This window comes from Ambystoma mexicanum, chromosome 2p, assembly GCF_040938575.1.
Source record: "Ambystoma mexicanum isolate Mex_15411 chromosome 2p, UKY_AmexF1_1, whole genome shotgun sequence".
Classification (NCBI taxonomy): domain Eukaryota; kingdom Metazoa; phylum Chordata; class Amphibia; order Caudata; family Ambystomatidae; genus Ambystoma; species Ambystoma mexicanum.
In genome coordinates, this window is record NC_090923.1 from 1,123,299,011 (window position 1) to 1,123,326,357 (window position 27,347).

General features: G+C 47.5%; 1 protein-coding gene across 1 annotated transcript in view; it reads right to left on the reverse strand.

Moving 5' to 3' along the window:
* The window catches only part of WDR74 (WD repeat domain 74), a 383,453-nt gene that overhangs the window by 77,710 nt on the left and 278,396 nt on the right, over positions 1-27,347 (reverse strand). Inside the window, exons 8-10 of the mRNA XM_069645163.1 lie at positions 21,321-21,376; positions 20,791-20,933; positions 5,373-5,429 (exon numbers count right to left, since the gene is read on the reverse strand). Coding sequence (XP_069501264.1) covers positions 5,373-5,429; positions 20,791-20,933; positions 21,321-21,376 — 256 coding nt within the window. The remainder of the gene's footprint in view (positions 1-5,372; positions 5,430-20,790; positions 20,934-21,320; positions 21,377-27,347) is intronic.

A 27,347-nucleotide genomic window follows, 5' to 3' on the forward strand; every position in this document is an offset into this window, starting at 1 on the left:
TCCCATTGGACCATGGTTGGGGAAACCTGGATGCGAAGTCTGGGCATTGCGCGTTTAGGCTTGTGGCAAACAAGTCTAATGAGGGGTGACCCCATTGTGAGATTTTGCCATCTAGGATATCCTTGTCGAGTTGCCACTCGTGTACTTCTGGTAAAGGGTATCTGCTTAGACTGTCTGCCAGAGAATTGAGTTCCCCTGGAACATGTTGAGAGGATAGGAGCATGTTCCGCTTAAGTGCCCACTTCCATATTATTTCGGATAGCTTGGACAGACTTAGAGAGTGTGTGCCTCCTTGCTTGTTTATGTAGAACATGGCTGTGGTGCTGTCTGTAAGGACTTGCACTGTTTGACCTACAAGATGTTGCTGAAAGGCTTGAAGAGCATTGAGGATTGCCAAAAGTTCCAGGAAGTAGATGTCTTTGGGCTGTAGCATGTGTCCACTGGCCGTGGGGTGACGGAAGTGAGGCCCCCCCCCCCCATCCGACGAGTGAGGCGTCTGTAGGTAGGATCGCTTGTGCAACGCGGAAGGGTTTTCCTTTTAGCAGGTTTTCCCTGGACCAGCAGCAAAGAGCCTGTACCAGGGTTAGCGAAACAACCACTAGAACGTCCCTCTGACCGCTTGCCTGAGACCATTGGTTTGCTAACCATTCCTGCATTGGGCGGACGCACAGACGCGCGTGTGGAACCAAGAAAATGCATGAGGCCATCTTCCAGAGCAAGCACATTGCTTTGCGTACAGTTATCTGGCGACAGGCCTTGTAGTGAGGTACTTGCAGATTTTAGGAGATTGCCCGGTAATTAGCCAGTCATCCAGATAACGGTATATGGGGAATGACTCTCTGCGCATGTGTGCTGCCACTACTGAGAGCACCTTTGTGAATACTCTTGGCGCTGAGGGGATGCCGAAGGGGAGTACCTTGAACTGGTAGTGCACACCCGCTATCTTGAACTGCAGATATTTCCTATGTGAAGGGAGCATTGAAATATGCATCTTTCATATCCAATGTTGCCATGTAGTCCCCCCCTGTTTTAAGAGGGGGAATTACTTCTTGAAGCGTGGTCATGCAAAACGTTTGGGGCTTGACATATTTGTTTGCAGGGTGCAGAACTAGTACTGGGCGCATTTGAAAGGTCTTTCTTTGTCACAAGGAAGAACGCTGAATAAATACCCTTGTTTACCTGGTTTGCTGGGACGAACTCTATGGCGTCCTTTTCCAGCAGTGTCTTTACTTCTTCTAACAGTATGCGTCGTTCTTCTGGCGTCATTTTCCGGTGTCTTTGTGGGCAGTTGCGTGACTTTGCTAACAGCTCGATGCAATATCCACCTGCCACGGTGGACAACACCCACTCGTCTGACGTTATCCCCTCCCATGCGTAGGCGAAATGTGAAATTTGGCCTCCTACTGGAGTGGCATGGGAGGGCACCTGCAGCGGTGCGTCACTGTTTGGGAGGGGTGGAGCCTCTCCCAGGTGAGGTTCTGCCTCTTCCTCTAGATCTTTTATTTCCTCTTTGAAAACCAGAAGAGGAAGTTTGTCCTTGCGATGGGCCCCAAGTTCAAGACTGTCTGCCCAGAGTGCATCCGGAAGAGCGTTTTGAAACCTGACCACGAAACCTTCTGGAGGTTGAGGAGCCCTGTTGTACGTAGGGCTTGTTTGTTTGTTAACTGCCCAAGGGATTTAAGAGTGTCATACTCCACCTTGGCGCTCTTGAGCATGTCTTGGACAGCCTTATCGAAAAAGTACATTAGGTTCCACCGGCATGTTAGAGGGTGGCCCGAGTTTCTAGCTTAAAACCAGACTGAGCCAGGCGTGGCGCTTGATGAGCATGCCTTCTGTGATGATGTGGCCTGCATGGTCTACTGCATCAAGATTATTATTTTTGAGGCTGCAGTTTGATACCTGCTTTCCCTCTGAGACAGTGCTTAACAATTGTGATTTTACTGATTCTGGAACCGCTTCAACCTGGTGTTCCAAGTCATCCCGCTTATGGCATCCATAACTATCCAGGAATGTAGTGTTTGCGATTCTAGCTTGGGGAGGCCACTGAGGAGGCAACTTTCCTTCCAATAGCATAGATTTTCTCGCTTTCTTTGTCTGGTGGGGCCTCAGCTGATGCCAGAGGCGTGCCAGCCCTCATTCTGGTAGTGGTGACTACTAGTGAATCAGGTTTTAGCTGACCCCTAATGAACAGGGGGTCAGTGGGCACTGTCCTGAATAATTTCTCGATTCTGAGGTTAACCGCCCTTATGAGGTTCGGCGCAAGTAGGGAGGGCTGTATACGTCTTGTACAGACTAACAGTGGGATAAACTGAGTGGCAGACTTTGTCTCCCAGAATGTCCTCCACAAAGTCCTTGTCTACTTGTGCCTCTTTGGTGACAATACTAAAGTGTTGGGCAGACTTCAGAAGCACTTCATTGTGTATTGTAGTGGATTGTCTATGGGAGAATATGCTAACGGCTGGTCTTGGTGGTCAGGCGACCAGTTGACGTAGATATCATCATTGTCGTAGTATTGATTTGGACTGTAAAGGTCCCCTTGCGAGCTGGGGTCTTGTGACCCTGAGAGATCCACCCCATATATGTCCCGAGAGTGGTCTTGGTAGGCGTGAGGCCTAGAGCAGGGGTACTAGGCTGTGGGTCTAGCTGAGGTTTTTTGGCAGGGGGTTGCTGTTGTGAAGTCCCTGGCTGTGAGGCATCTCTAAGGGACGTTAGTTCTTCTGGATGCTTGTCTCTGAAGTCAACAAAGCATGACATTCTTTTAATAATTCTGTTCAATTGTTCAGGGGTATAGTCACAAAGGTGGGAAGCCTGACATAGTAGGGGTGCCTTTGGTAGGTGCCTGGACCTTGTGATTCATAGCCTCAGAGTTTGTCTACAGGGGAGGAAGAAATCAGTAACCCGAGGGCTTTTGGAGGACAAAGGCGTTGAGGAATTCTGACTTTTTGACCTTATTTTTAAGAGTGTAGCAGGGACGTGCTTTTTAATTAGTTCCTGCATTTTCGGTGTATGTTTAGGGGATGGCAATGCGCCTTTCGCCGCCTGTTTTACGGCACGTGAAAGGAGGGCCTTTTTGTGCGCAGTATCCAAACCGACTTTGTGTACCGGTTTTGGAGCCCGGTCATGAGGCGTAAGCGATAGCCCAGAGGACAGGGAAGATCTAGAGGCTCTTTCCGCAGACACTGCATGGGGCTCGACAATTTGGTTGTCTGTTGGCCATGGGTTATGTGCTTATTTTTCTTGGGCGTGTATGCGCTGTGGCCACCGGGTTGTCGTCTCCGTCACAGAGCCGCTGGCTTGCTTATTAGAGTTGGCACCCGCACATGGGGTTCCGATGAACCTCGATCTCCTTCAGCATCACCAAGGACACCGATTCTGCCATTGCTGTAGTCCTCCGTCACGTCGATGGAGGCTTCGGCCTGCAACGTGTGGACAGCCCAGCGCTTTGTGCAATGATCTTTGAGAGTTTTCGGGTGGAAAAGTTTGCAGGACTTGCAAAGCTTTTCAGGGTGATCCCCAAGGAGACAGTAATTGCACACTCGTTGCGTGTCTTTCCACAGGAATTTTCTATGGCAGTGCTGGCAAAATTTAAATTTTATTTGTCCATTATAAATGGAAAGGGCAGTTATGCGAGGAAATGGGAAAAGGGGTGGCAGAATATGCATTCTCTAAAAGGTCAGTATGAAAGACCTCTCCCCCCCTCTCGCTACTGTAAGGGCGAAAGCCCGAAGAGGCCCATGAAGGCCGCGTCTGGTCGTTGATTCAGTCAAGCAGACAAAGAAAGAAACAGAAGTCTATGAACTAGTCTTAAGCATCAGCCTGGAAGGAACTCTGCAACATGCGACCGACCACGATGGCGGCAACAATCAATCTGAGGGACCTCGACGCATGATGGACCATGGGTACAGTACACGTCATACTAGGGATAGTATTACTAACACGCCATGTCGACGTTCGTTTGAGTTTCGAAAACAAATCTTGTAATACTCTGAGACTACCACTAGATGTCGCACTATGCAGAGCATGTGATCTAAACAGATCCACCAGCCTCAGAAATATAAATATACACAGTATGACGAATTTGTCAATCATGTTGTGCATTGGTACCGTTTCATACATTTGTTAATTATCTGGGACGGACGAATGCACAAACTACATGTATAGGTTCACTTAACATGAATGAACATATCATCAAATTGACTATGACTGCGAGCCTTGAGGAACTAATTTTCTTGGAAGTAAAGTTCAAGGTACAGAATAATATCTTAACATCGGAGCTTTACCGAAAACAGACAGCATTCAACTCCGTTAGATGCAGGGAGCCAGCATCCTGTCCCTCTTATTAACAGTAACCCATATGGAGATACATTGAGAGCGAAAAGAAATTGCTCTGAAGAGAAGGTATTCAAATCAATGGCCAGATCCATAGGAGATTGTTTTTTGACGAGAGGCTACTCACATAAAGTTATAGATCGAGCCTATCAAAAAACTTAAAACTAAGAAAAGACAAGAACGCCTGAACCCTAAGGCTAACATAACAATTAAAACCTACAATCATCAGATATATATCACCCAATATAATGTACAATGTGCAAAAATTGTACAGATATTTTACAAACACTGGCCTATATTGAAGAGTGATAGGGATCTGAATCAGGCTCTAGCCAGCAGCCCACAAATCACAATCTAAAGCCCCCCACACCCCATTGAAGGAGAAACTAGCATCAAGTATGTTAAAAGATGTGGATGTGCACCAGGCAACCTGGTTGCACACAAACAAACAAAATAATGACGTTCAATCATGCAGAAAATATAAGATTTGCAATTTAGCTCCAAGTGGATACTGTAAAATATGGGGAGCATACTGTATGGCATATTGATCAAATAATTATATGCATTACGAAATATGTGGTTTAATATGTCTGTGCAATAGGAGGTATATAGGCTCCACCACAGTAGCTCTGAAATTGAAACTCCCCTAGCACTACACTTTCAAGACAAGCACAACACAGATGTTTACCTAATTAGATTTGGTGCTCTGGCACATGTCAAGGAACACAATCGCAAAGGAGACAGCGAACAATTATTGAGATGTTCGGAATCAAGGTTAATTATAAAAATGGAAACATTGAAACCAAAATGGACATAACAGTGATGGAAAATTGTAGGTATTTTTTAGATAAATTAACATACAAGTACCTTTAACATAACACATCGGAATGTACAACTTTAATTATGTGATTATTGTAAGATATAATGTGTAACATTAACAATTAACACCCTTAACAAGAGACATGCCTAATGCAGTATGGTAACTGAGGTGATTTAACAGACAGGTGAGCCACACAAATCAGAACATATACTGATAGACTCACCTCCCACTTTTCACGTCGGGTCATCAAGAGACAATTGAGTCGTGACTTCAGATAGACCTGCGAGAGATTGTGTGTGAAAGTAGTCAGCAAAAGACAACATAACAGGACACAAGCAGCAGAGGATGATGTAGTAGCACTCAGTGTGGGAAAAATATAGGTCTGACCATGTGGGCTAGTGAAAGAGTTGGCTATTGGTGTGGTTTTAAGGATATGGTTTAGGGACTTTCCCTGTTGGGGCATAGTGTCGGAGAGCAGTCCCTGGATGCAATCCATGTGGAGAACACTGTGTGAGGAGATGTAAAAAGAAAGCCTGTGTGGGACTGGGACGTTAGGGGGATTGTTAGAGTAGATGTCCACTTGTGTGAAATTCTCTCCACCTGAGTCCACCAGCACTTTTTGCTGGAACACAGGATTTTTGACTAGCTCTCCTGAGCGAGTGGGGACCTTTATCCACACGGACCCATTCTTTTACTCTGATCCTAGGAATCCTTTGTACCCCTTTTTGGAGCTATGCTTTCCTCCAACTTTTATGGCATCTACCTTTTACTATTATGGCAGCACACATCACTTTCTGCGCAGTGTTGCTGGGAGTTCCTAGAGCTTCCACTGTAGTATTTCTTTATTTTCCCTTGGCTAACTCTCAGTTACACCAAGTCAGGGGGATACTTTTTATCCTACCTGCATTTCTTTTTGCAAGATCAGCACACCCCAACTTATGTTTACTGCTGAGGGGATCCAATGTATCCCTTTTCACAACTCTCCAGTAACATTTTGGTTACTGTAACAGGCCCTCCGTTTAGACTGATGCAGTTTACCTTTTTGCATGACTTTTTGTGGACTTTTGTTGCAGACTGTTTTTGCAGCTGCTGTAGGGGACACAAGGGTCACCAATGACCCAAAATGGCGGCATTATTTTTCTAACCCCTAATGTCTTCTACCTTTCTTGGTGGGGGGAGGATTCTCTGGACCCAGTTTCTTTGTTGGGCTTCCTAAGGAAAGCCTGCAAAGGGTTTCCGAATGACTGGCAGGACAGGAAGTGGGGGAGGTGCCCGAAACTCCCCGGTCTTTGTCCTGCAATGTGGCTGACTGAAACCAGTTTAGACTGGGAGGCTTGCTGTCCCCATTTGACAACCCCCCCTCCCCCCAAAGTTTGAATGGTACACGGGTCTTGATTGGTGCACTTAGCCAGTGCTGGAACGGAGTCTACCACTAGAACTGAAGATTCTGCAGAAGAAGCCCAAAGAAGGATGCCACCAGCAACTTCCAGCTACCACCAGAGCCTGCTTAGTAACCACTGCAGCTCCGACCTCAACGTCTAAGCGTCAGGGAAGATCCCAACACTGCTTCATCCCTTGGACTGGTAGGCCTATAACCAGTCCCAAGACTAAATGCATTGTTTGCGCCATCCCTGGAAGAGCTGCGACCTCCATGGCCTGCAATTCACCAATACTCGGGGACCTGTGCTGCATCGCTGTGCAGCGTCAACCGAAGCGCAGACTCGCCTGGAACTTTGTGGCTATCCTTCTAAGCCTACAATGACTAGAGCCAGCTCCCCAAAGTCCCCTCACTCGATAGGAGGGCTGAGGAAAAGGAAAAGTCTATTGCCGCGACAGCGGTCCTTCATCCAAGCCTGAAAAAGGTGCCAGCAAGCCAGAAACGCTAAGATCCTTTGCTGGGCATCTGTCTGACCGAGAGCGGTCGGCAGATCCACCTAAGTCCCTTTCTTCTGTCGCTAAAACCGAGAAACCTGTGACCAGGTCTGCTGTCGCCTCACCGCTGGAACCATCCTACAGCAATGGCTTCTTCACTCCAAGGTACTGTCCTGCGCCGAGTAAAACTTAACCTGGAGTCTGCTTTGTTGGTTCTGTGTTCCTGGGGGCTGTAGGTAGCTGGTACCTTGCACCCTTCCAGGGCTCCCATAGAGTTACATTGGGGTGGACAACCCATTGTACTCTAATCCTGACTTAAGACATTGGTCTTGGGCTAACCCTTCAAGAACACATCTTGACTTCCTTGAGAAACCTAACTTTTACGTACCTGCAAAACCAAGAAGAGATCCTATTGGACTCTGCCACTCTGAACCTTTTACACTGTCTTCCTGTCTTTTCTGCCCTAGACCTGGTCACTGGAGATCCCTCTGAACATTGTGAGACTCTCATAAAATAGGGTTGGACTCTTTACAACAGGCTGAAACAAAATTACTAAATGTCAAGAGTTTGGAAAATTTTGCATATATGTTTCAGAGGGTTTTACTGTGATTATCTGCGATTTATTCTCCAAAGAATATTGAAAGTGTTGTTCTATTGTTTCACTATGTTCTAGTACTTACTTGAAAGTAACAACAGTGTGCCCTAGTGTATATATTAAATATTTTTTATATCACTTCCAAGTGCATCAGTGTTTTCATGGACTAAGGGTATGCTCGGAGTTTTGTACCTTACTACTGCCCTCCTCCCTCCTTAGACTAAGCCTGGCTGCTTGCCATTCTACCAAACCCTTGTGTGGTTCAGGCTAAACCTAAGTAGCGTAACACTGTTCGCCCAAGGTGGCCTTTCTTAAGTGCTGTCTCAGACAGTGCTTTTGTAAAAAAAAATAAAAAACAGATTTTTTTAAGGGTCCGTGGTCAGTGTCTGAAGTTAGATCTTCCTGACTGGTATTGCTAGCGATTCACTGAAGCGCACTATTGGTTTGGTAATATGGACACAGGAGCCCAGCCCAACTCTCATGCGGTAGAGCTGGGTGGGTCACAAGTGCAGTAAACACTTTTCATTAATACCCAATGAGAGATGGTTTAACACTACAGTTTTAGAAAAAATATAATCTTTACATATAAGAGAAGGCAAGGTGAAAAACAATGCAATCACAGGTAAGTAACTCTGCAAAACAGAAGATGGCACACTGTATCACACAAGTAATACAGTTTAAGAAAGATCTTCAGAGACTCCACCTAGAAAGGAAAAGGCAGCCACAGGTGTGCATAGGCTTTCCCATCTAGGCTGGCAAGTTCACAGAGACACAAAGACCAGAAGCACGAATAGTCTTTGGTAGGAAACATTAACATTGGGCACAAGTGTCCCCAAGCAGCAGTTCTTGGAGTTATGTTGGAAGGAAGCCCTCAAGAGACTCTGAAGGTGAAGAATGCGTCTTGGGATGAAGAAACATAAGACGTGTCAGCAGCGCCAGAGGATCAGAACAGCAATACCCCGGGACCAAAGAAGAAATTCTGCAGCAGGCGGTCAGCAGTTTCCAAATACTGTTGCTGTGCACGTTGTTCAGTGACCACCAAGGGATCCAGCGATAAGTCACTGATGAAAAACACCAAAACCCTTGCGGAGTGAGACTATTCTTGCTTTAGTGATTCCCAGTTCAGGAGTCCGGCCCAGAGGAGCAGAAGAGTGAGTCAGCCGAGGTCGGCGGTTCACAGTGATGCAGGGTCCCCAACACCAACAAAGTCCTTCGGCACGGAATTCAGCGTCTGAGGTTAGGGGTGTAAAGAGGAGACAAGGAAAATATTGTTTGCGATTTGCTTGGAGAGTCGCACCAGAGAGGAGCCAGCCAGGGAAGAAGCATGAGGAAGGCAAATTGAGTAGTGCAGTCACAGGAGCCGAGCCAGCACAGGCCTCTGAAGCTTCCCAGTTGAAGGAGATGGGCCTAGGGTGCTTGCTCAATGTCCTGGGATGATGATTCTCTGATCAGTTTGGCATAGTGAGTCTGGTCAGCAAACACCAGCTTCTGGGTCCGGCGATGCAGGCGCAGTCAGGAGCTTCAGGGGGACAAGGATCTTGAGCAGGAGTGGTGATCCAGTTGTGTCTTTTTGGGAAAACCGTGAGAAAAACCATCCAGGAATTAAAAGGTCAACGAAAGTTATGGACTTCAACTCCCATTACCACTCAGGTACTGAGCCGAGGACGACGACAGGAGTTTGTGCAGAGTGACAGGAGCTGAAAGTTCAACATTCAGACTCGTTTTTCCAAACCTGCAATGAGTGGGACATTTAAAAATGGCAACTGCACTATAGAACGGGTAAGGTGCAGCAGAAGAACAAGTTACTCTCTTACCTGGTAACGTTCTTTCGATGGGATGGTCCAACAACGTATTCCATATCTATGACAGTAATCACTACAGCTGTGCTGCTTCGGAAAATCTTTCTGCGTCTATTACGTCGATATGCTGTCCTCGAGGGCCTCTGTCGAGCCGACGTCACCGGATGTTATAAGTAGGACGCACGACGCCCGTAGCCTCAGTTGTATTTTTTTCCCCCAGAACGTGTGGCATCAATCTTCTGTCAGTATGACCACAGAAAGCCTTGCGGAAACGTAAGCTGCAATCGCATAAGAAATTCTGTAGCGGGGAAGGTAGGGACGGAGCGATATGGAATACGTCGTTGGACCATCCCATCGAAAGAACGTTACCAGGTAAGAGAGAGTAACTTGTTCTTCGAGAGGATTGGGTCATCCGACGTATTCCACATCTATGACAGACTCCCAAAGCAGTACCAACGTATGGAGGAGGGGAAAAAGAATTTAAAATATAGAAATTTTAGAAATTTAGAATGCCCAATCAAATTGCAGAGTAAAGGACCGCCTTGCCAAAGGCTAGATCCTGCCCAAGGATAGAATCTAGGAAGTAGTGTCGTACAAAAGTATGGACCGAAGCCCAAGTGGCTGCTTCACAGATGTTTCGAATAGGAACACCCCTCTGCAGGGCAGTAGAGGCAGCCATACCCCCAGTAGAATAGGCCAGTAAGCCTACCGGAGGGTCCTTACCTGCAAAGCGGTAACATTCAGAAATTGCCAAGATAATCCATCTAGACAAAGTCTGCTTAGTAACAGCTTGTCCCAAACGCCTTCCAGCATAACCAATAAAGAGTTGATCGTCCACTCTGACCCGCGACATACATGAAATGTAGAAACTTAAAGCTCTCCTAGGATCTAACCTATGGAGCCTCTCCTCGTCCTTACCAGGATGCGGAGGAGGATAAAATGCCGGAAGAATGACCTGGCTTAAATGAAATTCCGACAACTTTCGGGAAAAAGGAAGGACGAACTAAGGACAACCCTGTCCTTATGAAATACAGTGAAGGGTGGCTTAACTGAAAGTGCCTGTAACTCACTCACTCTGCGAGCGGAAGTGACCGCAACTAAAAATACAGTTTTAAGGGTTAACAGTCTCAAAGGACAAGAATGTAAAGGCTCGAATGGAGCACCCATTAGAAACTTGAGAACAAGGTTCAAATCCTAACCGGGCACCTGGAAAGGTGATGGAGGGAACACATTAGTGAGCCCTTTCAGAAACTGAGAAGTTAAAGACATTTTAAAATAAGAACACTCCTCAGAGCAGCGCTTAAATCTGGACAGCGCCGCCAGGTAACCTATAATGGTACCCACTTGCAGGCCCTTGTGGGCTAAAGAAAGCAAAAAAGACAGAACCACAGGAATGTTACATGAAAAAGAATCCACATTCTTAACCCTGCACCAGTCGCAGAACTTTCTCTAACGGAAAATGTACAAGGACTTTGTTGCCAGCCGTCTGGCCGAAAGCAACACCCCCATCACGTCTTCAGGGAGGTCCCAATCCTTGTACCTCAACCTTTCAGAAGCCAAGCGTGGATGGAGAACCCGACACCCCCCCCTCCCGTGAGAGCAGATTGTCTCGGTAGGGAAGACGACGTGGAGGGCAGATGGACAAGTCGAGAAGGTCCGGGTACTACGTCCTCCGGGCCCATGCTGGAGCAATGAGGATCATCCGGGAACCAAACCTCCGTAACCTCCGCATCACTTGCAGGATGACGGGGACTGAGGAAACGCGTACAGCAGTGGGAAGGACCACTCCACCACCAACGCGTCTCCTAAGGGTCCTCTTGGAGGAAATTCTCACAAGCAGAACCTTTCGCCCTTCCGGTTGACTCTGGACGCGAAGAGATCCACTTCAGGGGTCCCCCAAAGGGCGAAGATCTCCAGGAGAATCTCCTGAGCCAACTCCCACTCGTGAGAGATCGCGTGCCTGCTCAGAGCGTCCGCCATCTCATTTTCGTCTCCGGCCAGATGAACTGCCGAGATAGAAATTTCCTGCTGGATGGCCCAGAACCAGAGCTGCATCGCCTCCCTGCACAGAGGAAGTGTTGAGGTAGTGCATGGCCACTGTGTTGTGCGTCAGAATCTGGACATTCTTTCCTAGCACAGCTGGCAGAAAAGCCTGCAGGGCAAGCCTGACAGCCCTCAGCTCCAACAGATTGATATTGAGTCTGGACTCCGACGGAGACCAATGACTGCTGACTGTCAACTCGTTGGCATGAGCTCCCCATCCCGTGAGGGATGCGTCCGTCACGATCGTCACCTCCTGCCAGGGTAGCCAAAATGGATCCCCCCTCATCAGATTGACTTCGATGGCCCACCACAGAAGGTCCTGGGAGACCGAGGGCAGCACCTGAACGGGGTCCGACATCCTGCCGGAGGACTGACCACTGCATCTTGAGAGCCCATTGCAGAGATCTCATCCGCAACCTGGCCTCTGGCACCAGAAGAATTCAGGATGCCATGAGGCCGAGCAACCTCAAGAACTCGAACGCTGGGAGACTCTGGGCATGTTGAAACTTGTGCACCATCTGCTGAATGTGATGAGCCCTCAATCTGGGGAGGAAAACACTGCCCCAGGGATTGTCGAGCACTGCTCCGATGTACTGGAGCCGCTGTGTTGGCGTCAAGTGGGACTTCTTTAAGTTGAGGAAGACGCCCAGCTTGTGAAGGGAGTGGCAGGTGACGGACAGATGATCCAGGACTTGCTCGGGAGAGCGTGCCCTGATCAACCAATCGTCCAGGTAGGGGTAGACGTGAATCCCTCCTTTCCTGAGATACGCTGTCACCACCACCATGAGCTTGGTGAAGACCCTCGAGGCGGAGTCCAATCCAAACGGCAGGACCCGAAACTGAAAGTGCGAGTCGCCAACCGCGAACCTAAGGTACTTCTTGTGCTTGGGATGGATCGGCACATGAAAATAAGCGTCCTTGAGGTCTAGTGACACCAACCAGTCCTGAAGTTGAAGGGCCTAGAGGACTTGAGAAAGAGGAACCATCTTTAACTTGTCCTTCCTGAGGAGCTTGTTCAAACCGCGCAAGTCCATGATGGGTCTCAATCCCCTGTCTTTCTTCGAAATCATAAAATGAGAATACCATCCCTTGTTCCTCTCCGCTACAGGCACCAGTTCTATGGCGCCTTACTCCAGCAGGGATTGCATTTCCTGCGCAAGGAGCGGATCTGGACTCTTCAAAGAGATTCCCTGGTAGATTGTCGCGACGCCTCTGCCGGAAAGGAATACAGTAGCCATGGGCTATGATCTCCAGAACCCACACATCTGAAGTAATGGCACGCCACTCTACAAGATGCTGCGCCAGCTTTCCCCCAACCGGTGAACCATGGGACATGGCCTCATGACTGAGCTGAAGCGGCTGCGGCAGTGCCCGAGGGCAAAGAGGCAACTGCCCGAGCGGCCTTGGCACCATCGAGTACCCGGTTTTCAACCTCAGGCACTCCTACGGTGGCCCCTTTGACTTGCAGCTCCTCTCGATTTACTAAAGGACGAGTAATACCGAAAGGAACCTCCCCTCCATTGCTGTCCCTTAGGACGAAAAGGCGGAGGTTGGTGAACTGCAGCACCCAACGACTTTGCTGCAGCTTTGGAAGTCTGCAACCTCTCAAGGCTCTCGTCAGCCTTGCTGCCAAAAAGATGTTCCCCATCAAAGGGCATGTTGAGGAGCCGGGCTTGGACATCAGGATAAACCCAGACTTCCTCAACCACGCAAACCTGTGTATTACGGTGCTCGCCGCCATGGACCGGCTGACGCAATCAACCATGTCCAGAGCCAACTGAACGGATTCACACATGGCATCCTTGCCATCCTGCACGATAGCAAGAAAACCATCCCGTTCCTCCCCTTGAATATGATCAGCCACTAAGGAAATACAGTTCCACAGAGTGTGCGTGAAACAAGACAAGGCACAAACGGAGCTGGCAGCCTGAAGCGCCATACCCCCCCGAAGAAAACACCTTCGCCCAGCGGTCAAAACGTTTGTCGTCCCTATCAGGAGGGATGGTAGGGTATGGCGCCTGCTTTGCGGGGGCCGTAGCCGCCTGCACCACCAAACTCTCCGGAGTGGGTTGAGTGGTCAAGTAGCAGGGGTTGCCACTGGCTGGGTGATATTTCTTCGGCAAGGACTTGCTCACTGCCGGGAGACTCTCCGGAGAAGTCCAAGCCACAGCCACCCTTCTCTGCAAGGCCATATGGAATGGCAGCACTGGGTCAGTTGGTGGACCTTGGTCGAGGATATCAGTCAGGTCATCCTGCTGAAAATCCCCAGGGGGGGCCGACCACCCCAGGTAATCTGTGACCCTCGACATCAGGCACCGGTATGAGGACGCGGCATGCATGCCAGGCTCAGGCCTACCAAACTCCACCTCCGGAGAGGTGTCTAGACCACTGGCGTCGTGCAACGACTGACGCAGGTCCTCAAGTTGGCTATGACCAGAAAGGAGGTCATCAGGAAGCTCTACAGGAACCTCACCTTCCTCAGACCCCTCATCCACCTCAGAAATATAATCCAGGGGCTGGAAGGAGGGTACCGAAAAAGGAACAAAGACATGTTTAGCCTTGGCCAGAGCCTTTCTGGGGGGGTGCCACCGTGCCACGGGGTACCTCCGACAAAGCCGCCTCGAAAGGCATCGAGAGCATCGACGGAATCGGCGTCTACGTAGAGCGCGGCGCCGACAGCTTCGAGCCCAAAGGCGTACGAGCAGCGTCTCTAGAATGGTCACAGCCAGCGTCTTTCGACGGCGCGGACGGACCAGAGCCCTGCGATTGGAAAATCGCCAACATCTCCTTTGGGAAGGAATCTCATTCCTCAGGAGTGGAATGCTTGTTGGGACAAGCAACCCGCCGACGGGCGAAGTCCTCGGATGAGGACTGGGAAGGCGACCTGTGATGGCACTTCCTGGAGTGCCTCGAAGAGGCAGAGGAATGGGGCGACCGACTACCTGACCGAGGACCCCCGGACTCACGACGACGATGCCGAGAGTCGCCCCTCGAATCATCCGTCGAAAGACCAGTGGAACATGACTTCCAGGGCTTGGCCACCCTACCGACCGACAGCTTCTTCTTACGCTCCTGCAAGGCCTTCGATGTGAGCGATTGGCAGTCGACACAGTCATCCGTATCATGGTCCTCCCCAAGGCACCAGAGGCAAGCGTTGTGCGTGTCCGTCAGCGACATCTTGGACCCCCACACCAGACAGTTCTTAAAACCAGACCACGGGGTGGAAGAAGCCGAAGACACTATACAATATTGCAAGGAAGAAACAGGTTCGAAGAACTGAAAGAACAGGATTCAGTAGAACCGAGGCGCGCCGAGATCTCCGAAGCGAACACGTTCGCGGAAAAAACAGAACTGAAGCTACGGGCGTCGTGCGTCCTACTTACAACATCCGGTGACATCGGCTCGACGGAGGCCCTCCAGGACAGCGTATCTACGTAGGACGCAGAAAGATTTTCCAAAGCAGCACAGCTGTGGCGATTACTGTCATAGATATGGAATACGTCGGAGGACCCCAATCCCCTTGAAAAGGATGTTGCCATTCACGCCGGGGCTCCTGAACACAAAGCGCACCGACAGAGCCAGCAGAGGGGGCTGTTGGGAGCAGAAGAGGAATGCTGCGTGCGAGCAAGAAGGGCCGCAGAGATGCCAGTAGCAGTGCTCCTGGAGGTTCGGTCACTCGACGAAGCAGCAGACTTCACCTTGGGCTGAGTAGGAGAGCTGGCGTATGACCATGGAGCCACACCAGTTGCTAGGAAAGCATTTGCAGACTTCACCTTGGGCTGAGAAGGAGAAATGGCATTTGACCGCGGAGCCACACCGGGGGGCTGGCAAAGCATCTGCACACTCCAACCGAGAAGGCAGAGGAAGAAGCCATAACACAGAGGTGCAAGCAACATCGGTAACCCTGGAGAAGATTGGCGAGGCTGACCAAAGCAGCTGGGGGACCCCAACAAAATACCGAAGCATGAGATGCCAATGTGGGGGAGAAGTTTGAGCAAAATATGACCACAAATATATACCAAGCAGCACACTGTATAGGCTATTGTGAAACATCTAAGAACTGTGGAACACATACGAAGTCCTGACAGGCGAGAACACCGGTTTTATGTGATATTTCTGCATTTTAAAGACACAAAAAAAGACAGTTTTGTTTTCTTCTACTTTTGTGTTGGCTTTAAAATGCTGAAATATAACATACTGGAATCCCCGCCCACACCTGCAAGGTGATCTATTCCCCACCCCCACCCTCTACAGCTGGTTGGGGGGGGGGGGGGGTGTTAACCTCGCCGAACCCTTATTTACCCACCCCCACCCCCTTCCCAGCACAACACACACTTACTCCAAACACAACACTGCTGCAATTACTCCTCTTGGTCTCGCTGTGCCAGTCAGGCCCTGTGCGGCAGGGGCGTGACAGTTCAATTTAGAAAGACTGCTCTGTGCGGTCACAGAGCGTTCTTTGTAAATCCATTTTTTTTCCTGGTAAAGTGAAAACTATTTTTTCACTTAATACGGAGTATATCAGGCAGCTGAGATTATACAAAGATTCCTGGCAGGCGAGTACACCAGGCAGTTGAAAAATGTATAGAGATTCCTGGCAGGGGAGTATACCAGGTAATCTGTAAAAGGTACAAGGACTCTTATAGAAAGGTTGTTTCAGAACATTTTGCTTGAACAGAACTTGTTGGTTAAACAAGAATTTGTGAGTCCAGTAAAGACACCAAAGAACTGTTAGCTAAAGATACATTTTGCCATCCTGTTTAAGAATCCAGGGGAAGGGGACCATCCTCTGGATTCAAGGGTCTTTACCTTTGGGAACATTTTCGCTGGAGCCGTTCTAACAGTTTGGGTTTTGAACACGTTTTACTATCAAGTTAAAGACATTTCCTTGCACCTTCGTGTTTGTTTGAAGTGTGAGGGTCAGGATAGGTTGTTTTGGATACAAGGTCAGCTTTTCAGTTACGGACATCCTGAGACAGACAGTTCCTTAAATTTAGTTTCTAGGTACTGAAGTCCCTCTTTATAGAGGCATTTTTCCAATCCATTTTTCTTTAATAGAAATGTCTATACTTGAGAATAGAACAACCTTGTTTCCATCTCTCATTTCTGACCCTTTACATTGTGTACTGCTGAAGTGCCTTCCCTGGGTACCAACCAGGTCTCTCTGGTTGCTGTCTACAGGCAAGACGTTCCTCTGTTATCTTCTCCTATCTGGTATCCTTTCAGTCACTTTTGCCCCACTCTGGAACTTCTAGATATTCTGCCCACTCTGGTGCTTGTCTCAATTTTTCTCTACCCGCATAAGGTCTGGTCTCTTTCTCTCGTCCCACTCTGGGGCCTGCAGGGGTTTTCCGCTCTCCGTGGCTTGTCTCGATTTCTCTCAGTCTTACATTTCTTGGATCTCTCCCTGCTCAGAAGCTTGTCACTCTTCTCCCACTGTGGAACCTCTCGGTTCATTCCCCACTCCGGGGCTTGCCTCAGCTTTTCTCCCCACCTTGGGGTCTCTAGGGCGCTCCCAACTCGGGCTTGGCAGTGACGTCAGGGAACACAGCACCCAAGTGTTAGGGCGAATTCTCATTTCTGTGCAAGTTCCCTTTAAACTTAAAACCACCAGCTCTTTTTTGCTGGACTTTAGGACTTTTAATTTTAACCCTGGATTGAGTGGGACATTTTTCTCTCTCCGATTCATGTGTTTTGATCTGATTTGGATTATGTGTTTCCACTGTTTTTTTGGAGTTTGACAAACTCCATAGGCACCTTCTTTTTGTATGGTGACACACAGCACCTTCAGTGCAGTGTCACAGAGAGGTCCTTTAGATTTCTCATAAGGTTTAAATACCTTTTCTTGTGGGAAATACAGTTCCCAAGAATAGTAAAGTCAAATTGACTTCACTTACCCTTTCTCTTTGTAAGTCCAGCACACACCATTTTATGTAGAGTGCTGGGGAGTTACCTAGTAGCCCCTTATTCTAGATTCTCATGTAACATTTTTATGTTACCCTCACTACTTTAAATGGCTGGCAGCAGCGGTTTAATTTTCCTACCATTGTGCTTTTCTACCTTAGGCTGAATCCTCAGCTGCAGTACAGCACCCATGGGTGACCATTTTGTCAAAATGGCCTGCTCTTTTTTCGTCATTTTCTGTTTGTGAGGTTTTTCATTGGTGTAACTGTGTGTTGAGCCAGGTTTGAGTCCTTCGTTCATTTTGCCTTTGGCGGACTTCATCCCTGAAGCCCACCTCTGGTGCCAGTGTGCCTGGAAAGTTCCTGAATGCAACCAGTACTGAGACCTTTGAATTGCCCATTGAAACCCTGCTGCTGTGCTGAAACTCCTTTTTCAATTCGACAGAGAAGCTCCGGAAGGGATGACTTCTTCCCTTGGGTTAGTGGGACCAACTAACCCTGCGACGAACTCCACTGGACCATCTTCCTTGACGGGCTCTACTTCTTTGCTGCTGCAAGAACCGAGTTCCAGGGGTCGAGAAATCTGTATTGGGGTGCAAAGTCTGAAATCCAGCCAGAAACTCCAGCAGTCTCCTAAAGACCCTCCAGAAGCAGGACAGCCAGAGCTCGAGTCTCCTCACCAGAGAGCAGGACCCAAGGAGTGAAGTAAGCCCAACTGGTAGCCAAGATCCACGACGGTGCTGTTCACCGAGCTGAAACCTCAAAGTGCTGCTGAACCGAAAAAAGCCCTCAGCTGCCAATGACCCCCAAACTACCGCCGCAGGAGCCCTCCAGACGTTCTCCCTCTTGTCACGACGACTGAGGCTCTGGAACACGGGTTCTGCATCGCCGCAACAGGACAGGATTCAGCTGGATCACTCTTCTTCACCTCACTCTTCTTCAACCCAGAGGTACTGTTTAGACGTGGGGTACTTGCCTCATTGTCTTGTAGCTGTGATTTTCGCAGTTGGGAATTGCAGTGGCTTACCGTTCAAGTCGATTCCAACGTGCTTTTCACAGGCTTAACAGCTTGTGTCCCTACAAGTGATTTTTTTACAAACTCTCTAACTTTGTGCAAAACATATCTAAGAAGTGTCTCAGCTCCATACACTGATTCAAATTGACTTTGGCTGTCCTGGCTACCTGCAGCCTCTTTGACCAGAAAGGAGGTCATCAGGAACCTCTACAGGAACCCGACCTTCCTCAGACCCCTTTAGATATTGCTGTCCCTCATAGGTGGTAACTCGTTTTAGACTTAGTTCTGGGAAAAGCTTGCCTAGATTTCATTGGAAGATTTAAGTGTGCTGACATATACTGAGAACCTGTCTAACCTTTTTCCTTCCTTAAACCTTTCCTTTCTGCAACCTCTGAATCTGCAAAGTATGACTAGTGGGATATATAACATTTCTATACAATTCTAAAATTTAGAAAACTACAAAAAACCTGGCTCTTCAACACCTCGGAACCAGACTGAAACAATCAACCAGGAAATAGAAAAGAACAGGCTGACAGAACCCATGACGACACAGACAAAACCTAGAACAGACTAGGGAAACTCTGACAAGGACAAGAGAGACAATGCTAGGTGGAACAGAACACGAGCGATAACCCCATCAGGACAGAACAATAGCAAACTAGCCTAACACAAAGGCACAACCACCAACCTTACCCACTCACACAGTGAGTAGGGTACGGGCGCAGGTCGCAAGTAGATCGATCCAAGAGGACTAGTTTGCACCAACCGCAAACTGGGATGTAGTGGTTGGCCAAAAACAAAGATAGAAGTGCAAAGATTAGGTAACTTAGCATAATGACAGAGATGAGAGACAGCCTTAACAGGCTGAAACTAGATCACTTAAAGGAAGACAACCTTGTCTAAATTCCGACAGACACACAATAGGAGTGTGCTTTTCTCCAGACAAGGCTACTAACCAATCCTACAAAACTTCTAAAAACCTCACACCTCTTACACTTTAAACACAATCACACCTCTAGAAACCCACCAACCGGCCTGCATATCACCACACCGTAACAATAAACACACCACACAGACCCTCACACAACAGCACACGACAGGCTCGGACCGGATACCACACCAAAAAGCTCAGCGAACGGTGTTAACCGAACTGAAAGCTGCCAACAGTACATCACAGCTCCCCTGCTCCTCTCCAAACTTTGTCCTTCTAACACGCCCTAACCTACCCCCATTTTCTTTCATATCCGCCAGAGCGCCAGGTGACCACTCCGGTGGTGATAGTGCGTGGTACAAATATCCTTTAAAATTAATATCCGTGAGGCCAGGATGAACCTGCAAAGTCCAAATCGTGGTGCAGAACTCCTGGTCTCAAGTTCTCCCTTTCCAGAGAGCCATAACCCCTGCATGCTCCGTAACATTCTTAAACTGTGCAGGCTTTGCAGATCCTCTGTTGCGATCGTCTCCCTATATCATGTGCCTCACAGAGGCAAGTCTTTCAGTCGCCCTCCTGTTTCCCAGACAGACTGAATACAGTTTGAAACAGAAGCCGAGCTAGCCAGTACAAGGGTCATAGGGGTACCATATATTTTAGTTCCCATGTATCCCATAAAGGTGCTTGTGTCTGGGGTTCGGGGGAATGGACTATGGTTCCTTAATTCCTTCTCTGGGAGTTTTCTGACCCAGGGGGAAGTCCCTGCCAGAGGGAGCCCTCTTAGCCTGTTCCCCCAGGGGTTAAGCATAGCAGGCTCACCTCCCTATTCCCAAAGGAGGCGGTTCCCCCTAGGCGAGAGATGACAAACTCCCTGAATTGGTCGCAGGTGGATGACGAAAAGAAAGTTTGCTGGGACGGAAGGTACAGGTGGGGGAGTGGCAAGAAATGGTCGACAGGCTAGCCCCTTGTTGGATTGAAAGACAGAATGAAACTAAAGAAGGGAGCTGTTGTGGACAGCCAGCCAGCCAGCTAGCGAGGTGGCACTGGGGAGAGAAGAGTGCACAATTATAGAGTGCGGGTAGCAAAGTGCAAGAATTTGTCAATTGGTGTGAAAGAATAACGAACCAAGCTGGAGCAGTTCTTGAGCACAGTCTGGATGTGGTGGCAGTCGAATATTTTAAATTGTTTGAGTTATAGGTTTGCTGAGTAAAGAAGTCATCAAGGTTGTGGGCCATGGGGACAGCGTCTAGGTTCTTCCTGCTGGGGATGAAGTAAGACACAGGCTATTTAGAAGGTGTAGAAGCTCTGACAAAGCTATATGAGAGCAGTGCGGGATACTATCGGAGCTCTGGCTTTACATGATAAAGTAAAGACATGTGGTCTGCAGATGGTGGCGTAGATGTGCCGACTGCAGAGGATGTCATAGGAGGCATGTGTCCAGAGGATGGTGTAGGAGAACAGGCCCCAGTTTCAACTTTCTCACCTTGTGCTGCAGCTTCTTATCCTCGATATTGTGGACCCGGAGAAACCTGTCGAGGCCACAAGAAGCCACCAGCGGCATCGAAGGGTGGCACTGGATGCTGCGGATACTACCTGCAAAGCCTTTGAGGCACTTCAACAACCGTCCTGGGAGATTGGGAAAGTGAACAACAAGTTGGGTACATTTCATCCAGGAACCACATATCAGAAATTATGCAATAAAGCTTCTGGTCCCAGTTGCACTGCACAAACTGCCTAGCCTGACACTCTTCCACAACGCAGCAGTCCATAAACCCCGGCCCACATTCAATAGGAGGTAACAAAAGGCATCTATGAAACTACCCAAACCTACAGTCTGTGCTCCAGCCACTAAGCTCCTTTGTTTACCCCCATAGTTTACAATCTTCTCTAGAGCTACTACCCTCCTGTATGTAAACTGTCTCCCGGGCCCCATCAAGAGGTCACCCATCTACCATAGGTACAAATGTTCTCATAAAAACATACTCTGCTCAGGAGATGGACATTTAAGCTCACCTTGCCGCAGGTCGATGACTGCTATATTCCCGTGTGTGTTCCCCACCACAACTGAACTGAAAAAAAGAAAACGGAGTGTTAGAAAAACTACAATGTGCAATAACTGCCAAATTAATGGCAGAAGGGGACCTCATGGACCACCACCATGCTCCCAAATTCAGCAAAAACAGAAGAAAATCAAGAGCGCTAAAAGAGCAATTTTTAAAGAGCTAGTAGGCAGTGAAGTCCACATAGACATGGACACTCTGCCAGCTATTAATAAAGATCATTTTATTTTCTGTGAATCGTCCTTTTATGGGGTCCTTTGACACACCTTGAAACTTGTGGTTTTAGAACAAGGTTTCTTATGAACTATTAAAAAAGGCAAACAGCCTGTTTTGTTAAATGATGGTTTTGTTACTCAATGGTCGTACGACTGCAATTGGTGCATTATGGAGATCTCTCCACAGTTCTATGGTTAGGAGTATGAAACCATTTATCCTAAGGCAACAAAAGTTATATCTTCATTGGTAGCTACGGCAGAGCAGTCAGTCTGGTGGATAGGTAAAATTAGTCTGAAAAGAATCCACTACACAGATGTATTGAAAACAAACTGAAATGTATAAATATATATAAATCACATGTTCAAATAGTAACTGGTGTTGCAATACACTAGAACAGTACATGCTCATTTGCATACCCATTTGCTTACCAAAAATGCCTTACTGATGTTGCTCTGAACTGGAGGTGAACCTCCAGCGATGGTTGCTAGGTGGTGGTGTGGAATGTGTGACTTGGCTCAAATAGACTATTATATTAGCATACAAAACTTACCGTAATCTTATTTCTGATGCTTGTATCTGCTTAGATTCACATGCTTTGCAAAGACCGACATCTAATGGTAGGTGCAGAAGTTCGAAAAGAGACGTCGACTGGGCGTGTTTGCAATACTATCCCTATTGTGACAAGTACTGTACCCATGGTCCTTCACATGTCGAGGTCCCTCAGATGGTTTTGTTTCTAACAGAAGGGAACAGGAAGTGTATGCGCGAGTACAGAAAGGTAAGGAAAGATGTAGGAGTTCCATGTACCTTCAACTCCAGGAGGGGAGGAAAGGTGGGTGCATGTGAATCTAAGCAGATACAAGCATCAGAAATAGGATTATGGTAAGTAATGTATACCTTCTGATGCTTGTGGATCTGCTTAGAATCATATTGATATTTTATTTCTATTGCATCGTACACAAGTGCTTTAGAGCGCGGCAAGGGAGAACAAAACAACGATCTTACTAGGCCCAGTGACATTGAGAACGCGCAAGTGCATGGGAGAGGGGTAGGGGGAAAAGTGCATGAAAGTGGGGAGAAGTGGAAAGTGCGAAGCAAAGGAGAAACAGATCAATAATAAATAAATAATAAAGGCAACAAACAGTGGTAGTGCAGCCAGCACTTGGCAACTGCTAGGTTTAAGGTAGCAGACAGGGTAGGTCTGGTAAGTGCAGGAAAAAAAGGGGGGGCTGTATGGGTACAGATATAAACCCCAGTGCAAGGGGTGGGCCGGAGGCAGTGCGCGAGGGTGGCAGGGTGAGCAGGTACTTGGGCCCGCAGGACAGAGGGTGGCCAGGTGCCCGGTGCCAAGAGAGAACAGATCAGCAGGGAAGAGGGGGAGCAAAAGCAGAAGAAAAGAGGAGGTCTTGAGGTGCTTCCGGAACCGGAGATGGTTCTCCTCAAGTTTTAGAGTGGCAGGGAGGCTGTTACAGAGGGAGGCCCCAGCCGAAGACAGATCTACTTTGCATAGATAAGCGACCAGTACCTGAAGGCGGCGGAGGGTTGTTGGAAGGTACATTGGCAAAAAGATGTCTTAGCACTGCCTGGACCACCGATTAATCACCTACTGAATGTGCATCTAAGCAGTAATGCTATGTGAAGGTGCAAATGTAACTCAGTAGCTGCCTTGCAAATAGCATCTAAAGGCACATTTGCAATGAAAGCTACATTAGCCCCGGTACCTCAAGTTGAGTGTGCTCTGGGCGTGAATGGTAATGTTCTCTTGGACACTGAATAACAGATTTGGATACACCTGACAATCCATTTTGAAATAGCGGATTAAAGACAGGATCCCCTTCTGTTCCTGCGGCAAGGGAAATAAAGAATTGATCAGTTTTCTTCAATGGTTTGGTTTTGTCTAGGTAATACATTACTGCCCTCCTAGTGGCTAGTGTGTTAGGCAAGATTGTATGCAGTACCCTTTGGGTGCACTACGACAACCCTGACCTCCTGGCAATAGGAACCCAACCTTTGGTATAAGCTTGTACTACACAGGTTGGTAGCGTGTTGAGCAGCCAGGCTCATCTCAAGAGGGGTCAATGTGAGCTGTAGGGGAGTTACACAGAGATTCACAGTGACAAATATTCAAATAAACGCTTACACACAAGGTTTCTTGAAGAAACAATTATTAATGTATTCATTAGTCAGTTAGTAGAATAAGCCTTCCTCAGAAGGGAGCAATATAACAGTAACACTCAAATACACTTCAAAAATACACACTCTTAATATTTTTAAATCAGTAAGTACCCTTTAGGGATGGCCCACAGACACTACCTACACCCTCAGGGGGACTTTAACAGTTAGGGTGTTGGGGACATTAATATATCACTGTTGTATTTAGAATCAGATTTCAGAGTTGGTCAAAGAGAAAGGTTATTATGACAACAAGAGAATGTAAAATTAGTTAACCCTTTCCTGGAAGGAAGACCAAACACATTCACAGAGGGAAGAAGAGTCATTCAGGGAGCCAGGCTAAGCCAAAGTCAATTTGAGCAAAAGTCCAGGTGAAACTGAATCACTTCTCAGAGGTAGGCAAAAGTCTTGAACAATGTTTTAAAAGTCTTTGTAGATAGAAGAATTCAAAGTAGGGCCACAAGCTGTTTAGGCTTGTGTAGTAAAGAGGCGTTCAGCAACTCTACAGAGCAACCACAACAAGTTTCACAAACAGAGAACAAGGGCAGTTACACGACAAGAGGTATGTTCTCTTAGACTGTATAGTATCTTTAGGTTGAAGAAAAATACAGCAGATGACTTCTGTTCCTGTGCAGTTCTGCAGATCCTGGCGTTCCTGGGCCTCAGTCGTGGGGACAAGAGGGAGGACTTCTGGGGACTGCTGCGCTGCAATGGGACGGTTACCGACCGCAACCGGCAATCTTCAAACAAGTGCCACTTCGGTGTTTCAGCTCCTTCCGTCTGCCGCAAATAGCAACACTGCAGTTTCTTGCTGTTGAGGTGGACTTTCCCTGCATCTGGGATCCAGCACTCTGTTGAAGTGGCTCCGGCTCGGTGAGTCCTGCTTCCTGGAGTCCGGAGGATCTTCCTGGAGCTCTTGGCCAATTAAAAGCAACGCACACAATCTGGTGTTCCTCTTCCTGGTGTTTCAGTTTCCAGCAGCAACTCTGTGGAAATTCAACCAGCTCTGAGGGAATGTCCAGGTGGCTTACTTTGGAGTGGATTGGTCCCACCAACTCAAGGGAAGAAGTCGTCCTTGCAGGGGTTTCTCTGTCGATACAAATTTGGAGTTTCAGCACAGCAGCAGGGCTTCACCCGGCGAACCAATGGTCCAGGAGTTGCAGCAGGCGTCCTCTTCAAGTTCTTCTTCGGTTCCATAGTCCAGTGGTCGACTCTGCCTTCCAAGCCAAAAGCCTCGCCTTTTATTCAGGTTTCTCCCATTCATTCCAGCCTAGCTGTCAGTCACCCAGCAGGGTGGCTGTCCTTGCCGGACAGTCAGCCGGTCAATCACTACAGAGTGCATTTGGGTCTCCTAGGAGACCAAGCACAGGGAGTTTCGGGTTTCAAGCACCTCCCTCACTTCCTACCCCCACCAGACACCCTGGAGCCAGAGGCGGGCTTCACTCATGAATCCCGCCAAAGGCAAAGCGAACAAAGGGTCCAAATCTGGTTTGGCGCAGAGTAAATCTCAAGAAGGACCTTTCCAAGAAAAAAAAATGGCAAAAAAAGAAGACCGGGGCCATTTTGACAAAAATGGCACCCTTGGGTGATTTACTGCAGCTGTGAACGCAGCCCACAGTAAATGCACACCACGGTAGTTAAAAGTAAACCACTGCCACCAGCCATTCATTGAGGGGAAGGGCAACATAAAAATGTTACATGAGAAGCTAGACAAAGGGGATACTAAGCAACCCCTCCACCACCCTATTGTAAGATACTGTGTGCTGGGTCTAGAAAGTGACAAATGTAAGTAAAGTCAATTTCACTTTACTGCTTTTGGAAACAGTAGTTTATCCAAGAGAAAGTATTTTTTAAACCTTTGGGAAATCTGACAGACTTCCCTATGCCACTGCACTGAAAGTGCTATGCGACACAAAGTAAAAGATGATGCCTATGGAGTTTGCCAGACTCCACAACCACATTAAAATACATGAGTTGGGGGGGGGGCAGGGTCTCTCCAGGTAAAGTTCTCAAGATCCTGCTAAAAGTTGCTGGGGGTCTCTAAGGTAGAGGGAATTAGCACATTTCTGAGAATTCTCCCTAACGTAGTGAATGGAGGTTGTTTCTGCTGAATTTTGAAAGAAAGTAGGAAGTTCGATGGATTGATTGACATGGAGCTTTGAAATACATTTAGGAGAGAAACGTGGATGTGTACGTAGCACAACCTTGTCCTTGTGAATAATAATATAAACAGATCTTAAACTGAAAGAGCTTGCAGTTCGCTGACCCTGGCAATTGAAGTGACCGCACCAAGAAAAGCAGTCATATAAGTGAGATTTTTTAAGACTGGCTTTATGCATTGGCTCAAAGGAGTACCGCATGGGCTTTGTAAGAAACAAGTTACTTACCTGTAACTCCTGTTCTCCAGCATTGGTATCTTATACAAATTCACACGCTTATGAATATTCCTAGTCAGGTTAGGAATCCTCTAATATTAAAGCAGTTTTGCTTTAAAGCCTAAAAAACTGCTAGTCACTTTTATAGCCCATTGCTGTCCCTTTGGGTCATACAGCCCCAACCAATGAAGTTTGTCCAACTTGGCTCCACCCCTGGTGGCCATCTTCAGATTTAAGAGCGCACATAGCTGTGTTAGAAGGAGCCATAGAGAGGTAAGGAGGGAGGGTCGTATGTGAATCCATGCAAGATACCAATGCTGAACAGGTAAGTAACTAACTCGTTCCTTCTCCAGCATTGGATCTTACATTAGGATTGTCTGTTTAGGGTAGTATAGGATATAAACAGTATGCTTACATTACACACAAACATACATAACACATAGGCTAGAATATGTTTAGATATGAAGGATAGTACGTTAGCAAGATTATCCATTCTTTTAAAATGGATACTTGGTTCAAATGACTGCAAATCTCAGAATCCCACAAAGTGTTTAGAAAAAAACTGGGAACACAGAAATAGGGGTCTAATTGAACAGAGGCCAGTATGAGGGAGTTTAGCATTAAATGAGACAATATACAGTATTTTCACAGTGCCGTTTGCAAGTGAAACCTGGCACAGCAAGCTGGAATAATTAGCTAATAGAAAGCCAGACAGCTTATCTATGTCCTGAACATCGTGTGCTAAAGAAATCTGGAACAAATGCGTAATTCTCAGAACCTTGTTTTGATTCAGTGTACAAATTGCAACATATTGCATGGTCAAGTGAAATTTGGGAAACTGCCTAGGTTTGCTCATTTGTATAAGGAGTCATGGGTTTCAGACCTGCCATTTTCTAGTTTTTAAAATTACTCGTCATCCAGGAAAAATTGGGAAATAGCAAGTCATCCTAAACAGGAAGTGTTTTTTGGCCAATGGGAGATCAATGGTAGTTTGCCTCTTAGAAGGACCAATTAAAATGTGTTAAATACGTAAGGTCCACATTAGCATAAATGTTTGCACAATCCATTTTCAGTGCATAAAATCCATTATATATCCATGGTAAGTGTGAGATGTTCCTTTTTTTGATGAAGAGGAGTGAATAAATTAATTCAATCCCAGAGCAGACGGATGTCTCCCTTTCTCACACAAGTAGCATGTGTTGACAGGATGGCTAGCT